The sequence below is a fragment of the Canis lupus genome, chromosome 26 (genome assembly GCF_048164855.1).
Source record: "Canis lupus baileyi chromosome 26, mCanLup2.hap1, whole genome shotgun sequence".
In the NCBI taxonomy this organism is placed as follows: Eukaryota; Metazoa; Chordata; class Mammalia; order Carnivora; family Canidae; genus Canis; species Canis lupus.
This window is the reverse complement of record NC_132863.1, coordinates 25,614,726-25,633,569: the sequence shown is the minus strand read 5'-3', so window position 1 is coordinate 25,633,569 and position 18,844 is coordinate 25,614,726. Positions and strand designations below refer to the sequence as shown.

The 18,844-nt window shown below is 37.6% G+C and overlaps 1 protein-coding gene across 8 annotated transcripts in view; it reads right to left on the bottom strand.

The window, feature by feature from the left end:
- ITCH (itchy E3 ubiquitin protein ligase) overlaps positions 1–18,844 on the bottom strand; it is a 153,224-nt gene that overhangs the window by 52,089 nt on the left and 82,291 nt on the right. For all 8 annotated transcript variants that reach the window (XM_072800670.1, XM_072800673.1, XM_072800669.1 and 5 more), the window contains 4 exons: positions 5,779–5,936; positions 4,376–4,565; positions 2,688–2,783; positions 1,027–1,201 (listed from right to left, as the gene is read on the bottom strand). In XM_072800670.1, coding sequence (XP_072656771.1) covers positions 1,027–1,201; positions 2,688–2,783; positions 4,376–4,565; positions 5,779–5,936 — 619 coding nt within the window. The remainder of the gene's footprint in view (positions 1–1,026; positions 1,202–2,687; positions 2,784–4,375; positions 4,566–5,778; positions 5,937–18,844) is intronic.

Below are 18,844 nucleotides of genomic sequence, written 5' to 3'. Positions count from 1 at the left end.
TAATAGGGATCCCTGGGTGGCGCAGCGGTTTGGCGCCTGCCTTTGGCCCAGGGCGCGATCCTGGAGACCCGGGATCGAATCCCACGTCGGGCTCCCGGTGCATGGAGCCTGCTTCTCCCTCTGCCTGTGTCTCTGCCTCTCTCTCTCTCACTGTGTGCCTATCATAAATAAATAAAAATTTAAAAAATGTTTAAAATATTAAAAAAAAAAAAAAAAAAAAAGAAAAAGAAAACATTAATATATTTTTGTGACTAGCTATTATTGCAATATTACTCTAAAGGAAAATATGTAAAAACTTAAACTATTTCCAGAAAGGAAATGTTTGCATACCAAAGATAATATAGTTTTGAAGCCAGAACAGTATATTTAGCATAAACATATAAGGAATCAAATTTCTTTAGTCTCCTAGAGCACCAAATAATTCATTAGGTGAACTTTCTTTCCTTTTTTTTTTTTTTTTTTTTTTAAGATTTTATTTATTGATTTATTCATGAGAGATAGAAGGCAAAGACGTAGTCAGAGGGAGAAGCAGGCTGCTCGCAGGGAGCCAGATGCAGGGCTCAATCCCTGGATCCTGGGATCACGCCCTGAGCCAAAGGCAGAGGCTCAACCACTGAGCCACCCCCACCCAGGCGTCCCTGTCATTAGTTCTATATAACCACTTCACAGGTGCTCTCAGAGCCAAACCTTCAAATATTCTAAGCTAGGCAGTATTAAATTTAGAACTGTTTTCTTTTCAAATCCCTTGGGTTTGTGTTTACTATCCTTCTGTCCACGAATTTTAGGTTGTCCTAACTTCTTTTTTATTTTTGACCTTAACAAAGCAAAGGAGGTTGAACTTTAGAAGTTTTCAAAGAGGTAAGAATAGATCACATGCATAGAATACTCAAGACAAAGTCTAAACATAGTATCTATCAACAGCAACAACTGGGTGCCCTCTTGTCCTTTTTAGTACTTAACATTTCATATGCCAAAAAAGGTTAAAAACAAATACTTACTAAATTTATAGTGTAACAGGCTGCTTACCCCATAAATAAATCTCTGGTTAAACTGCTGCATTGCTCCTTGAAGCTGACTACGTTGGAGCTGCCACTGTTCATAATTCCGGACAGATTCCAATGTCGGCCTCTGCCACGTTGTTGTTCTTGTGAAATGGTCAACATAGTAAATACGTCCCATGTTGTCAACCCGCCGTTCCCAGCTAAATCAGTACAAAAACAACATAATTCAACAATTACATGTGATACAGATATGGGCTTAATAGGACTTTATCTTGGCCCTGGTTGACTTAAGATTTTACCTTAAACTACTTTTGATTTACTTGAATTCTTTTATTTTATGTATTTTTAAATGGTCTCTAAGCGAACATAAAAGGAATATTTCTAAAAATTTCTTAAAGGTTCTGACAAGTTCAGTCACGTTTTAAAAATGTAATGTATAGTCAGTGAATAAGTATCAAAAAGTAATTAAGGAAAAAGTTCTCATTTTCTTTCCAATGTTCTTTTGACTACCGCAATCCTAATAGGAAGGGATATAATTGTATATACAGCTTTTCACAAACATGAAAAAAACCACTTTTCCCACAAAATTACAACTACTTATCATTTCAAATGAGTGCATAACATTTTTTTTAAAGATTCATGTATTTGAGAGAGAGTGCACATGCACACGTGCACAGGGAGGGGGTGGTGGAAAAGAGACTCTCAAGCAGACTCCCCACTAAGCACAACTATGAGATGACGACCTGAGCTAAAATCAAGAGTTGGCCACTTAATTGAGCCACCCAAGTGCCCCTCAATGGGTGCACAATATTAAGTGAACATTAATACAATAACTTGTTGGCTTCTATTTTGTTGTTTATGGTTGTTTCCAATATTCTTGCATTATAAATAGTAAAATAATAAATAGCTTTAATACATCAATTTTTTTCTTCCTTTGAATTACTTCTTTAGGATAAATTTCCTGGAGAGGATTACTAAGGGCATGTGCCTTACTATAGTTATATATATTTTCTGTAAGAGTTGTAACTGATTTATACTACCACTAGCAAAGTTATGTGGTAAAGTTCCTCTACAATCTCACCAACACTGGATACTATCTGCTAATTTAATAAGTAAAACAGTAACCTTTTAGGTGTGTATTTGAGATTACCAGAAAGATTAAATATTTCCCCATGTTTGCTACTGACTTCCCTTGAATAAAAATATTTTCTTCCATTTTCTATAACGTATATGTTAAATGCTTAACATCATATATTTAATTTATATATCTTTTAATTCTCCAACTATTCTGCAATGACTTCACTATTATACATTAAAGTTTTTAATATAATAGGGATTTTACCTTCATATACATGATGGGGCTTTAATAATTTTTATTCAATAATTACTCTTGAAGAAACTAATTGTAAAACCCTGTGGTTTGAGCCAGGTAAAATACAGAAAGGGAAACATGGAAAAAATAAGACCTATGGAATCTTTAGGGGAGAAACGAATAAAAATAAGTCATTCATTATGCTTAATCAATTCTCTCCTTTCTAGTTTGCATCTACTACAACACAAAGTGAAAACTTTGTGGAAAGTTCAGAAGAGACTGAAAGGAAGAGGAAAAGTAGGAACATAGGGAAGATTTTGTACAGATATAATCTATAGTTCTGAATATTTTTTTCTTCTTATTCAGATACTTACCCAGGAGGTAGAGGTTCCGGTCTATCCCACGTTGTTCTTTTTTCAATATGATCTACATAGTAAACTCGCCCATGCTGGTCCACTCTCTGTTCCCAACTTAAATACAAAATTTAAAAGACTGGTATGGCACTTATCTTTGCTATTTTCTCTAAAATGACCATATTACAGAATTGAGGCAAATAAGCATGTCAATATATAAAAAAAAAAGATACCAAAAGAATTTAAGAATAAAGTCAAGAAATGTTATCCTGAGTGAATAAGATTTCTCCTGCAGCAGTATCTCCTCAAGAGATGCCCTGTATTCCTCAAGAGGTCTGAGGCAGATGCATGTAGGAGACAATGTCTACCTCAATCTGATCATGGCATAACTTGGTGGGGGAAAAAAAAAGCTGTAATTGTTACGAAATCTGAAGAAAGATTGAGCTAACTGAAAGGCAAAGCACTATTTGTGTTCCAGAATTGAAATCAAGTATTAAGATTTGATCAGATATGTCTCTGCACAGTCTAACAGACAAAATCAACTGGGTATTCTAGTCTCCTTTGTAGGTTCCCAAAGTGAAGAAGACAGGCATATACCATCACAGCTTAGAAGTACCATGACTTCAGAGAGCACAGGTTTCTGTTTGCTAATCCCTTACATAAGTAATTTTCTAATTCAGCTTCCTATGTAGGTTTTGCAAAAGGAAAATGGCTCAACTACCCAGACAAATAATATCTGTTTAGCAATTAAAATTTTCACCATAGGGACGTCTGGGTGACTCAGCAGTTGGGCATCTGCCTTTGGCTCAGGTCATGATCCTGGGATCCGGGATTGAGTCCCACACTGGGGTCCCTGCGGGGAGCCTGCTTCTCCCTCTGCCTGTGTCTCTGCCTCTCTCTCTGTGCGTCTCTCATGAATAAATAAAATCTTTTTAAAAAATTCTTTTCATCCTAAGGGTTTATTAACTTATCAGCCAATTAAGTTTAATTAGATTCCAAATTCTGGATTAACTGAATACCACAATGTATATATGTATGAAACTATTACAGTATTACTAACTTTTAAAATAATTAGTAGAGATTAAAACGGGAGGAGTACTAATTTTCTTAGTTCCTTAAGTTATTGCTACTTTGCTATAATGACTGTATGACAGAAAAATTTTATTTTAAAAAGTGTTTTTCCCCCCTTCAAAGAGTAAACAATCTGAATTAGGTGACTTTTATTACTTGGCACTTTAACTTTCTATGGTTCAGAGTCCTTCCATTTAAAAACAAAATAAAACAAAAAATAGCCACCTTTGCCCTGAAAATGAGGAGGGCATTGATTTTAATGTGGTGAGGTTTTTTTGCTCAGTCTGACTCTAGACACAACACCCTCAAGATCAGTTACCATTGTTTGAAGATGGTAGTTTGTTTTTTGGGTTTTTTTTTTTTTTTTTTTTTAAGATTTTATTTATTTATTCATGAGAGACACAGAGAGAGAAGCAGAGACATAGAGGGAGAAGCAGGCTCCTCCCAGGGAGCCCAATGTGGGACTCAATCCCCAGACCCGGGATCACACCCTGAGCCAAAGGCAGATGTTCAACCATTGAGCCACCCAGGTGTCCCTAAAGATGGTTTTCTAAAGAATGGAATTATTATTTTCCTTACTAGTTAAATATATGCAGAAGCCTAAAGCAAACAAATATTAACTAAAAACAGTTACTTACCCAGGTGGTAGGGGAGCCTGAGGTACAGGATTTAATGGCCTAGGGCCTGAGCCTCCAGATATAGTAAGAGGAATTATTAATCCAGATGTTGCTCCTTCAGATGTATTTGAATTTATATTTGTTGGTGGCAGAGAGCCTGTACTGGATCCATCACTTTCAGAAGTGGCAGATGGTGAACCATTGACAGATGCTATAAAAGATTTATGGAAAACAACCATCTTTTATTCTCAGAAATCTAAATTCAAGATAGAATTTAGCTTTAAAAAATAAAAAAGTAGATGACAAATAGAAAGTTTAAGATGTGGACATGCAGATGAAAATTAAACTTTTAAAATAACTTTTTAGGTTTCATCTACTCCATGTCTCTTTATTAATCCTAAAGCACATACGAATTGATTTCCCGATGCCACAAGAAATAAAAACTTTAAGAATAGGAAAGCACTGGTATCCTTTGGTATTATAAGTTCATTTCGCAATTTTCCAGAACCTTAAAATTGTCTTTTCTACAAAACCCTGCAGATCAAAGACCAAGTTCTGATGTTAAAATACAGAAGACCTGACTGTTAAGCAATAGCATTCATACAAATAGTTATAAAGTATATATTACATATTCAAGAACATTTGACACAATTCCTGGGGGAGGTCACTAATATTTTGACAAAATAGTATTTGATCTTAAAGACTAGGAATATATTAATACATTTTCTACCAAGAAGGGGGAGAGGGGGAGTTGTATAATTAAACACAAATTCTTTTAATAAAATTACTTGTAGGATGACGAATTTGCTTTTCTAATAATATCTGGTTTAACTCTTTTATACTGCCTGTCTACATACTGCCAGAGGGAAATAATAAAAGATGAAAGATTCTATCCTGACTAATCAGGAAAAATGGATATTCACTTACAGATGTTCACATTTTTACTACATGAAATATGTTCACTTGTATAATTTTTGCTTCAAAATGTGACTACCATTTAGCATTGTTGGGTTACTCGCCATTTACTAAATGTCTTTTAAAGGATATAACGAGAATAAGCAACCAGATCCTTTACAATATGAAATGCTATGTCCACACTGTTACAAACCCTGCTGAAAAGATGCAATCTTATCTATACTGCCTATACTTTTATAATGCACATATGGATCTCATTTTTTCCCTCTTTTTCAATAAAACACTTACCTCAATAACTTCACCCCTTGGAGGTACTTAGGGAAAAGGCACACATTAGTCTACTTCTAGAAAGATCATTCCTGGCTAAAATCTTAAATGTAAAAATATGGCTAGAAAACCTACCTAAAAGGATCTCTTAACACTTACCAGAGGATCAATTCCCAAATAGAACATTATTTACAATCATAGTACTGACAGCCACATCCGTATTACATGGCTGGAATACACACCAGGTCTACGTGGGGTAGGTGGAGGTGGTCGTGAAGGTCTTGGAGGCCTAGAAGGTTTAAAACCACCATTTGAGAGTGATGGAGAATTATTTCCATTGACCTTCCTATTTTCACCAGTCCCAGTATCCTCAGGCTCATCTGATCCATTTGTGTTTGTTCTGGATAAGGAGGAGGGAAAGGGAAGGGAAAACAAATGCTCTTTGAATTTAACAAAAACAAGACCAGAACTTAAAATTGCTGGCCAGTCTCATCAAATACATAGTCTTTAGGTAGAGTCTTATGTATAACCTCAGAGCCCACCTGGATAGAGTGAGGGGTTGCGCAAAGGCACAGAAACACTTGTGATCCTTCAAAACTATTAGCTATGGGGATTTGGATTTCAAGTAAGTTCTTTGGAGGCCCTGTACAAGTAGGAACAGAGTCAAATTCTCAAAATCGCAATGCCTTTGAAAGGGCATTATTTTATTATGAGCACAGATAACATCACTATCATTTTCTTGGTTTCCACTCGCTCTTAATATTATTTAATTTTGGGATAAAGCTGACTGTTCTATGGCAGAAGAAAGCACACTTACATCCCAGAGACAAGATGCTTTCTCTCCATCCCAGCAATGGTATATAGAATGTTGAAAATTAGTGATCTAGAGCAGAGGTGCCCACAGACCTTTTTTTAAAAGGCGTTATTTCTTCAAAACAATGACATTAATTGAGGAAAGGAAAGAGAGGGGAAAACACTAACAGTAAACATCAGATTGAAATCATTACTACTGTCAGCTAAATATAGTTGATTCATTTTTCCAGGGGATCTTATCATGAATCAGAAAGTAGAGAGTGAGTTTAACCAGTTTTAGGATGCCTCAGCTAAGACTCTGCTACTTACTACCTGGTAAGCAGCAAACTCTATACAGTATTAATTCATATTACTGGACCTTCAGAATAAGCCTAAACAAAATAAAATCTAATTGATTCAAGAAATTAAAATTGAGAGGTAGCACCACATATTAAATCATTTTCAAACTACATTCCTTAAACTTCTTTAGGGCTTTTCTACTGAAAGTATAGTTTTTGGAACAGAAGCAAGGACAACACATAGAAGCTTTTTAGATATGCACAATCTTGAGGCACCTAGTTATCTCAGTTGCCTGGTTTTAGTAAGGTCGTGATCTCGGGGTTGTGGAATTGAGCCCTGCATCAGGCTCCAAGCTTAGTGCAGAGTCTGCCTGCCTGTCCTCCCTCTCCCTCTGCCCCTCCCTTCACTTACACGCGTGCACTCTCTCGCTAATAAAATCTTAAAAAAAAAAAAAAAAAAAGTGCACAATCTTGCACTACACTCCCCGGATCTACTGTATTAGAATTAGCATTTTAATAAGATCCACAGGTGATCTACGGGAATAGTCAGACAAGGCTGACTTTGGAGGTACCTCAAATGCTTACTTAGAATAGAAGGAACAGCTCAGTAAGTGACAGCCAGCACTTGGTTAGTGTTGACTGTCCACTGCCTACAGGAAGGCCAAACTACCCCAAAATATGAACTGAATGTAAAAAGAGTCAGCTTTGACACTGTTCCCCCTCTCCTAGGTCCTGAGGTCCAAACCCATTTCGAGTAGTATACCCTTTTAAGACTCTGTATTGCCTCTCCATACTATTTCAAGGGATTCCATATAGCTCTTTATGTTCTTAAGAACTAACGTTTTTATTTTTTTTTATTTTTTTTTTTAAATAAATTTTTTTTTTTATTTTTATTTATTTATGATAGTCACAGAGAGAGAGAGAGAGAGAGAGGCAGAGACACAGGCAGAGGGAGAAGCAGGCTCCATGCACCGGGAGCCTGACGTGGGATTCGATCCCGGGTCTCCAGGATCGCGCCCTGGGCCGAAGGCAGGCGCCAAACCGCTGCGCCACCCAGGGATCCCAAGAACTAACGTTTTTAAAAAGATAGACATCAAATGATAGAATGGACAATAGTAGGAAATTGAGGTTTCTAACTGACTCTGTTATTAACAAGTTATATGACCAAAGAAAAGATACTTAATCTCTGTTTTTTAAGAGAGGGAAAGTAGGGGTGAGGCAGAGAGGGAGGGAGAGAGAATCTTAAGCAGGCTCCATGCCCAGCAAGAAGCCCAACACTGGGCTATATCTCATAACCTTGAGATCACAACCTGAGGCGAAGTCAAGAGTCAGACATTTAACCAACTGAGCCACCCAGGCCCCCCTGTTTTTTAATCTCTTTGAAGTTTTAGGAATATATTAGAAAGAAAAAACATTCAGGGCATGAGGTAAATCTGCTATGACAAAGGTACAGCAGAAACTGGATTCCAAAAATGCTATGTTCTCTGAGGATTAAAATCTTGGGAGATTTTAACATCCATGCTGTGTACCCTTCTAACTACTTGGCCTCAGTTTCTCAAAATAGTTATCTGACAATCTGGTTAGTTTGATGATTCCTTAAATTTCCTTAATACTTAGGGATTGCTCCTGCTTCTTAGATCTTTAAATTTTCAAATTTCTCTACTTATATACAGCCTTCTATTCCCTCTACCTGCCTCCTACTCCATTTTTGATTCATTCTCATCAGGACCTTTAAGCATCCCCATCTTCACAGTCCATTAGGTCCCTTCAAGTCCCACTTGGGTTCCATCATAGACTACTACTTCCTCTAGCACCTTTAATTCCTCACTATTATCCAACATCCCCCCGTCCCAAGCAATCTTTCTACCACAACTAATCCTCCATTTACTTTTTCCACTACTATTCTCTGGGACCAACAAGTAATGATAGATAAGTTCCAGTGGAAAAAGTAAGTATAATTTAGCAGAGCATATAAACTAGGTAAAGTACCAAATTAAAGGGCGGGGGTCTCTCTCCTTATAAATTTTCCACTGTACCCAATAAGGAAAAGTCTGGAGGTTTTCATTTCTAATATCTACAAGATAAAGTCTTTTCTTTCCCTCTGTTAATATATGTGCTGCCAAAATGAGCACTTCTTTTTTCCTGTTAAAAAGAAAAACATCATAGCTCAAATCTCCTGGAAGCTAAACAATTTATTAGAAATAAAAGAGGAGGAGGGGATCCCTGGGTGGTGCAGCGGTTTGGTGCCTGCCTTTGGCCCAGGGCGCGATCCTGGAGACCCGGGATCGAATCCCACGTCGGGCTCCCAGTACATGGAGCCTGCTTCTCCCTCTGCCTGTGTCTCTGCCTCTCTCTCTCTCTGTGTGACTATCATAATAAAAATTTAAAAAAATATTTTTAAAAAATTTAAAAAAAGAAATAAAAGAGGAGGGGATCCCTGGGTGGCTCAGTGGTTAGCGGCTGCCTTCGACCCAAGGCGTGATCCTGGAGACCTAGAATCAAGTCTCACATCGGGTTCCAGTCCCACATCAAGTTCCCTGCATGGAGCCTGCTTCTCCCTCTGCCTGTGTCTCTGCCTGTGTGTGTGTGTGTGTGTGTGTGTGTGTGTGTGTGTGTGTGTCTCTCATGAATGAATGAATAAAATCTTAAAAAAAGAAGAAAGAAAGAAAGAAAGAAAGAAAGAAAGAAAGAAAGAAAGAAAGAAAGAAAGAAAGAAAGAAAGAAAGAAAGAAAGAAAAGAAAGAAAGAAAGAAAGAAAGAAAGAAAGAAAGAAAGAAAGAAAGAAAGAAAGAAAGAAAGAAAGAAGAAAGAAAAGAGGGCTATGACAACCTAATACCACAGGTTCATTGGGATTGGTGTACTGATGTTACAATTAATAGTAATAAAAAGATTGATAGTAGTCTGGTAAGGCAAAAAACTGTTACTAGGTGCGGTACAATTAAACAGACCTACACAAAAGACAAAAAGAAAATTGTGTTTGAGTTTCTTCTTATTTTGGCAGACATCAGTTTCCTATAGCTTGCTCATTTCAGAGACTGAGGCAACAAAAGCTATAGCTGGCTTAATTTAACAACTTCAACTGGACTACCATAGCTTGAAAATCAATCATTTTCTACATACCTAATCTACTTTTTTTTTTTTTTCCTAATCTACTTTTGACCACTTTCCCAACCTGTAGATGATGCTGATGTTGCCTCTTCCCTAACATGTGATTATCAACTATCATTCATGTCTCATCTATGTCTGGCCACAAAGATGGCAGAAGCCCCTGAAGCAGCCCAAGAAGATGGATGAGGAAGATAAGGCACTCAAGCAGAAAAAGAAAGAGGAGCTAAACTCAAAGAGCTAAGAGCAAAGGCCACAGAGAACGGCCCCCAGGCCACAGGTGGAATTAAGAAACCTGGCAAAAAGTAAGCTGTTTCTTGTGCCTGAGACAATGGTGTTGCTTAATTCTATTCCTGTTTAAAACATCTGTATTCCCTGTCTGTTGTAGCATCTGTTGTCAAAGTGTTGTCTTAGATCCTGCTGTACATTTAAGAATAAATTTTTGTTAATAATAATAAATAAATCAAAAAAGAAAATTCTGTGAGACTCATCATCTTCATTTCTTTGTTCCCTTCTTGGGGGAACAAAGAAATCTCTCCACTTCTTCAAAACTAATTTGTCTGTTTATCCTTAATTTCAGCTTATATCCTCTAGAACTTTCCATCATCATTTAACATCTTTCTTATATCTTCCATCATCTTCCTTCTCCAAGATCTTTCCTCTAACTTCACAAATATAATAAAACCCCTCAACCTAAAACACTTCCTCAATCCTAAGTGCTCTTCAGAGCTGTTCTTTTTCCCTTTAAAAAAAAAAAAAAAAAAGGTGTTTCTTTAATCTTTATACCTAATGTGGGACTCAAACTCGTGAGATCAAGTGTCACATACTCTACCGAGTCAGCCAGGTGTCACCCCCAAAGCTGTTCTGTCATTCTCTTTTCCTTCATTACAATATTTTGTATTTATGCAATTAATGTATTTGGTAATTTTAATTTTTCAAAGACTTCTATGTTTTTCAAAAGATTTTATTTACTTGAGAGAGAAAAAGAGAGGATACACAAGCAGGGGCAGAGGGAGAGGGAGAAGGAGAAGCAGACTCCTCAAGCAGGGAGCTCAATGAAGGGCTTGATCCCAGGATCATGACCTGTGCTGAAGGCAGATGCTTAACTGACTGAGCCACTCAGGCATCCCAGAACTTTCATTTTTTCAAAGTGAAAAATTACCTCTAATCATAAAAATCACTTTCCATCCTACATATTTAGAGATCGTTGCCATTAAGACATGGACTTTCATTTCTTGCCAGTCCTATTTCACTGGCTGTGTATATGATCATAAAATGTTTCATATCTTAAGCAAATTTGAGGGTTTTTTTTTTAAGATTTATTTATTTATTTATTTATTTATTTATTTATTTATTTATTTATTTATTTATTTATTCAAAAGAGATACAGAGAGAGGCAGAGGGAGAAGCAGGCCCCATACAGGGAGCCCGATGTGGGACTCGATCCTGGCACTCCAGGATCACGCCCTGAGCCAAAGGCAGACGCTCAACCGCTGAGCCACCCAGACATCCCAAATATGAGTTGGTTTTGTTATTCATTATACACTGGGTACTTTCTCCCAAATTATTCAATAACATTTATAATATCTAATGACTACAGAATAATGTATGGACATGTCATCATTTAAACACTTTTTTTTCTTTTCTTTTTGGTGGTGGTAGTTGGGGGTGGGGATGTTCTATTTCCTATAGATAGACTATCAGAATAGAATACCTAGTTTAAAGTATGCAAATATTTTTAAATATTTATTTATTTATTTATTCATGAGACAGAGACATAGACAGTGAGAGAGAGAGAGGCAGAGAGACACAGGCAGAGGGAGAAGCAGGCTCCATACATGGAGCCCAATGTGGGACTCGATCCCAGGACTCCAGGACCACGCCCTAGGCTGAAGGCAGTTGCTAAACTGCTGAGCCACCCGGGCTGCCCATATGCAAATATTTTAAAGACTGAAATACAGACTGCTAAATTTTTTTTATAGTATTTTCAAGGGCAGCCTGCGTGGCTCAGGGGTTTAGGGCCTGATCCTGGAGACCCAGGATCGATTCCCATGCCGGGCTTCCTGCATGGAGCCTGCCTATCCCTCTGTCTGTGTCTGTGCCTCTTTCTCTCTGTGTCTCTCATGAATAACTAAATAAAATCTTTAAAAAATAATTTTTTTTAAGGTAATAACTGATCTGTTCTCCTATCAGCTAGTTAGGAAAAAGGCATTTTACCATCAAGTATTTAAATATTTTTAAGACTTTGCTAATTTGATAAATTAAAATGTTAATATTCAGGGTACCTGGGTGGCTCAATGGCTGGCTGACTGCCTTTGGCTCAGGTAGTGATCCTGAGGTCCTGGGATAGAGTCCCACAACAGGCTCCTCGCAGGGAGCCTGCTTCTCCCTCTGCCTAGGTCTCTGCCTCTCTCTCTGTGTCTCTCATGAATAAATAAATCTTAAAAAACACAATAAAACAAAATGTTAATGCTCAACAATATTTCATTTACAAGCCATCTGAGATTCCTCTTCCACAAACTGTATATATCTTTTATAAATTTTTGTTAGAATAATTTTCCTTATTATCTGTATGATGCTTTTATAATCTGAGGATACTAATTTATTATTTCTCAAACTTATTAAATGTCACTTGCCTTTAATTCTATATTTTAAAATATATAGAAGTTTTATATTTCTATAAACTTAACTTCTAATTAAATTTACTCAGAAATAAGTTCACTATTCATTTTCTTCTAGCCATCTCTTCTTCAGTTTGTCTTCTTCCTCCCACTCACTAAATATGGTTCTGTTCTTGTCTTCCTTTCCCTTTTCCACGAATTTCCCCCTAGAGTCTCCGATTCCATGATTTCAAAGACCATCCCTGAAATGATTCCCAAATCAGAATCGCTCATCTTTGTTTCATTCTCATCTTCTAGTACCAAATGATCAACTAAATGCAGGAGATATAGAATAAGTCGCCAATTCTAAGGCTACTGTTCCTCCCATGTTCTGGTTCTACAGGTGCTACTGCTATCTTCCCAGTGAACACGACTTTTCTTCTCTCTTGCCTCTTGATACTCAGTACCTAAGTCTCACTGATTTTACTCTAAATTCTCTACTCTTCCACCACCAGTGCCCAGTTCTAACCCTCCATATCTCTCACTGGATTACTGTTAACAACTTCCTGCTTAGAATGGAATCAATTTCTTTTTTCAAATTCCTGTTAATGCTGATATTGTGACCTCCTATGAATCAAATGTTCTTAATGGCATTCAGAATGTTTAATCCTTTCCAAAAGGTTATCAACTTGTTGCCCAGATCCATCAGAGAAATACTATTTATAGCAGTTATAGCCTTAAGAAATGTATTTCTTGGGGGTGCCTGGCTTGTGCAGTGGGTTAAGCATCTATCTGACTCTTGGTTTCAGCTTAGATGGTGATTTCATGGTCATGGACAGAGACACACCCGCCCCACCCTTGAGCTCCAGGCTCAGCTTGAAATCTGCCTGAGATTCTCTCTTCCTCTCCCTTTGCCCACCCTCTTGCATGCTCACTCTCTGAAATAAATCTTAAAAAGAAAAAAGAAAGAAATGAGGACATCTGGGTGGCTCAGTGATTGAACATCTATCTGCCTTTGGCTCACATCATGATCCCAGGATCCTGGAATCAAGTCCCCCATCAGGCTCCTCTCAGGAAGCCTGCTTCTCCCTCTGCCTACATCTCTGCCTCTCTATTTCTCATGAATAAATAAAAACTTAAAAAAGGAATGTATCTCTTAGATAATTAAACCTGAGGGTCAAAATTACTCCTTGATCCAAGGACTGGCAGAATGGACGCTGTATTAGCAGACTTGAAAACATCAATCTTGTACATCTCCAGTAGAGCTCTTGGGTGACCAGGTACATTGTCAATGAGCAGTAAGTAATATTTGCAAGGAATCTTTTTTCTGAGCAGGTCTCAACAATGGGCTTTAAATAGTCAATAAACTTTGTAAACAGATGTGCTATCATCCAGGTTTTGGTGTTCTCGTTATAGAGCACAGGCAAAGTAAATCTAGCATAATTCTTAAGGGCCCTAGGATTTTTGGAAAGAACAATGAGCACTGATTTCAACTTAAAGTCACCAGCTGCATTAAGCCCTAGCAAAACAGCCTGTCCTTTGAAGCCAGGCTTTAACTTCTTTCCAGCTATGAAAGTCTTAGGTGGCATCATCTTCCAATATAAGGTTGTTTCATCTACATTGAAAATCTGTTGTTTAGTGTAGCAACCTTTGTTAATTAGCCAGATTATCTGGATAACTTGCTGCTTCACTTTGTACTTTTATGTTAATGGAGACAGCTCCTTTCTTTAAACCTTTTGAACAAACCACTACTAGCTTTGAACTTTTCTGCAGCCTCCTCACCTCTCTCAGCCTTCATAGAATTGAAGAGAGTCAGGGTCTTGCTCTGGATTAAACTTTAGCTTAAAGCAATGTTGTAGCTGGTTTGATCTATCTAGACTACTACAACAGTGTCCATATCAACAATAAGGCTGTTTTGCTTTATCATCATTTGTGTGTTCACTGAAATAGCAATTTAATTTCCTTCAAGAATTTTTCCTTTGCATTCACAACTTGGCTATGTGGCACAAGAGGCCTAGCTTTTAAACTATTTTGGCTTTCAAAACACCTTCCTCACTAAGCTTAATCATTTCTAGCTTTTGATTTAAAGTGAGAGACATGCAATTCTTCCTTTCACTCGAGTACTTAAGAGGCCACTGTATGGTTATTAATTGGCCTAATTGTTATGATTCATGGAATAAGGAGACCCAAGGAGGAGAGAGACTGTCAGTGGAGCAGTCAAAACACACACAACATTTATCAATTAAGATCAAACCTTCTATGGGCACAGTGTGTGGTACCCCAAAACAATTACAACAGTAACATCAAATATCACTAATCACAGATCACCGTTAAAAATGTAATAATGAAAAAGTCTGAAATAGTTCAAGAATTACCAAAATGTGACAGAGACACAAGTGAGTGAATGCTATTAAAAATAATGGTGCTGGGATCCCTGGGTGGCGCAGCGGTTTAGCGCCTGCCTTTGGCCCAAGGCGTGATCCTGGAGACCCGGGATCGAATCCCACATCAGGTTCCCGGTGCATGGAGCCTGCTTCTCCTTCTGCCTATGTCTCTGCTTCTCTCTCTGTGTGTGTGACTATCATAAATAAATAAAAATTTAAAAAAAAAAGAAAAAGAAAAAAAATAAATAAATAAAAATAAAAATAATGGTGCTGACAGATTTGCTCAATGCAGGGTTGCCATAAATTTTCAATTTGTGAATAACAAAATATTTGCAAAGCATAATAAAATGAGGTATGTCTGTATTTACAAACCAAAATCTCCACCTGGCCCCAATCTAATGTAACATGAAAAATAACTAACATTTATTGAGGGCTAAATACTCACATCATTTATTTAAAAAAAAAAAAAAGTCCCAGTTTAGGTTGCAGTAAAGCATGACAATCAGGCTGTGAAGTCAGGCAATCCCAGGTTCAACTGTGTTACCACAATATTAACTCAGGCAAGTTCCCTTCCCTTTCTGAGCTTCAGTTTTCTCATCACCCATCAAAATGATACATACCCCTACCTACTTCATAAAAAAGTTCAAGACTCAGTGAAATGAGAGGAAACACACTGATTGATTACACTGCCTGACATATAAGAGGCAATAAATATTAACTGGTTCAGCTAATTCACCACTTGCCATTTTCCCCTTTCAATTACTCTATTTTTAGCTATTTATGCTGTGACCGAGGATTTCCAACAAAACACCCTGTGTTGTTCCCCATCTCCATAACTGTTTTTCTTCCTTCCACCTAGAACTCCTTCCTCTCTCCAATTCCGCAAGGCATGGAAAGCCAAATTATAATGTTTTATGGTCTTAGGACAAATGCCATTTCTTCCATGAAGCTTTTATACATTTTATATACTGATATACATTTTTAAAAACTGTCATGCGTTTTCTTTTTTTTTTTTAATATTTTTATTTATGATAGTCACAGAGAGAGAGAGAGAGAGAGGCAGAGACACAGGGAGAGGGAGAAGCAGGCTCCATGCAGCGGGAGCCTGACGTGGGATTCGATCCCGGGTCTCCAGGATCGCGCCCTGGGCCAAAGGCAGGCGCCAAACCGCTGGGCCACCCAGGGATCCCATGTCATGCGTTTTCTAATAATAAACACAAATTTTAAAAGTTCAACAAAAGAAACAAGATTCAAACTAGTTCTCAAGTAAAAGAGTAGGAGATTAAGGTAGAATGACAATTCTTTAAGGCTAGATATTCAAGAAAATCTTCATTACATAACTGAAACAATTTCTCAAAATAGTTTTTGTTGTACTCTAAAAAATAACTGTATGTCTAAACTATACTGGTTCTCAAAGTATATGGCCTGGTCTAACATCATCAGCACACCTAGAAACCTGTGAGAAGCCTCAATCTTGAGCCCAAACCTAGACATAACAAACTGGGAACTGGAGATAAAGACAGCAATCTGTGGTTGAACAAGCCTCCCAGGTGATTCTGATGCACTCAGAAGTCTGAAAAACACAGCCACACTAAAATAGCACTGGTGGTTTGTTTCAGTTCCTTTAATAAACAGGTGTGAAGGGGATCCCTGGATGGCTCAGCAGTTTAGTGCCTGCCTTCAGCCCAGGGCATGGTCCTAGAGTCCCAGGATTGAGTCCCACATCAGGCTCCCTGCATGGAGCCTGCTTCTCCCTCTGCCAGTGTCTTTGCCTTTCTCTCCCTCTTTCTCTCTCTCTCTCATGAATAAATAAATAAAATCTTTAAAAAAACAAATAGGGGGATCCCTGGGTGGCGCAGCGGTTTGGCGCCTGCCTTTGGCCCAGGGCGCGATCCTGGAGATCCGGGATCGAATCCCACGTCAGGCTCCCGGTGCATGGAGCCTGCTTCTCCCTCTTCCTGTGTCTCTGCCTCTCTCTCTCTCTGTGACTATCATAAATAAATAAAAGTTAAAAAAAAAATAAAATAATTAAAAAAAAATAAAAAAAAAAAAAAAATAAAAAAACAAATAGGTGTGAAAATAAAACCTGAAATGGATTTTGAAAACCGACACGGGGGAAAAAAACAAAACCAACATGGAAACCTATATACTATACAGAATCATCATGGTGGTGGAACTTCCCACCACCAATTATCTTTTAAAAGAAATTAGGTACAAAGTATGTGCTTCTATGGCTTTGTTCCTCTGCTCCACAATCTTAAAACCTCTGCCTACCTCATCATACATATATAATTCTATATAAGCTCAGATGTTTATGGACAGGATAAAGAACCCTGGAGAACCAAGATGCTACTACAATACGGTCTTAACAGTCAAGAAGGTACCTCTAGTAACAAAATCTTGAATACTAGGCACCAATCATCTTGAACTTCATAAGAAAACACTGAGAAATATAAAACATCAAAACATGCTACAGGGGAAAGCAGACTAAGAAGATTATATTCACACTACACAGTGCCTGAATTAGGACAAAAATAAGATACCCTAAAGTTGTTTAGTCATCTTCCTAATTGGTAACTAGGCAATGGATTGGAGGGGAGGGACACAAAGCCCTTGTTCACTGGGTATATATTGCCGTTTTTTTAGTCTTACAATTAGATGTCTGCAAATAAAAGCAAAGAGGGAAAGCCAGCCATGGCCATGACTGTTGCAGAGTAACATTTAAAAGCATTTGACAGGTTGGCACCTGGGTGGCTCACTGGCTGAGTGTCTGCCTTTGGCTCAGGTCATGATCCTGGGGTCCTTAGATCGAGTTCTGCATCAGGCTCCCCGCAGGGGACCTGCTTCTCCCTCTGCCTATGTCTTTGCCTCTCTGTGTCTCTCATGAATAAATAAATAAAATATTTTTTAAAAAGCATTGGACAGTTTACAAAATGCTTTTCAAACCCATCATCTCAGAGGTATGCTCTCTGAAATAAAGGCTAATTCAAAGAATTCATGCTTAACACAAAAGACAGGCTCAATATTAGTCTGGCAATCTCAGTAACCTAGAAGACACTACTCCTTAGATTATTTATGACAATGATTCACTTGGGAAGATGTAAAGAATTGGTTAAATAAATGGCATAAGGCTAGGACTCTAGGAATGCCTTTGGAAGAAATTTATACTTGTCCAGAGTAGTTTCATAAAGTATTTTAAAAATGAGATTTATAGGGGCGTGTGGCTGGCTCAATTAATAGAGCATGTGACTCTTGATCTCAGGGTTTTAAGTTTGAGCCCCACTGGATGTAGAGATTACTTAAAAAATATTTTTTTAAAAAAAGAGAGATTTGCAAAAAAAAGAAAATGACTTAACTTCTCAAGGAACATACAAAATCCTATGATATTTTCACTTACTAATGGAAAAATATGGATTTATTATGCAAAAGATTTCCTAATTAATGAATGCAAACTGAAATATTAAAACATTAATTTGCAGAGAATTTCAAGAATTCAAAAAACTTCTATTATGCATACAACTAAAAAGAGACATAAGAGGCTTATATTGTTTTCAGTCTACAGAGATAGATATAATTTAAAATTTTTTTTCTATTGCTTTTTAATCAGAAGCAGTTATTATTCAGGGTGCCTGGGTGGCTCAGTTGGTTAAGCGTCTGACTCTTGGATTTCAGCTCAGGTCATGATCTCAGGGTTGTGAGACTGAGCTCCACATTGTTGGGCTCTACACTAGACATGGAGCCTGCTTAAAATTCTCTCTTAGCCCCTCCCAACCCTCCTTCTTAAAAGGGGGGGGGCAGTTATTAATCCCTGGGCAAGATGTTACTAGTCCTTAATATTTCACCTCTTGTGAGAGTAGTAGGAGAGACGAGTCTTTATCACAGGAGTGACTTTGAAGGTAGATATTTTATTAGATAAAAGACAACAGTTTCATATATTTTAATTTACCCAAAGATCTTGCTGAGTTTTCTTTTTTCACTTTTTATTATGAAATTTTCCATACATCACAGAAGTAGACAGACTAGTACAACAAACTCCCTAACAACTCAGCTTCAACAACCATCAACATTTTGTTCTACTTGCTCCTCTCCTCTCCTGCAGCACCTGACACTGTAATATCCCATTATTTC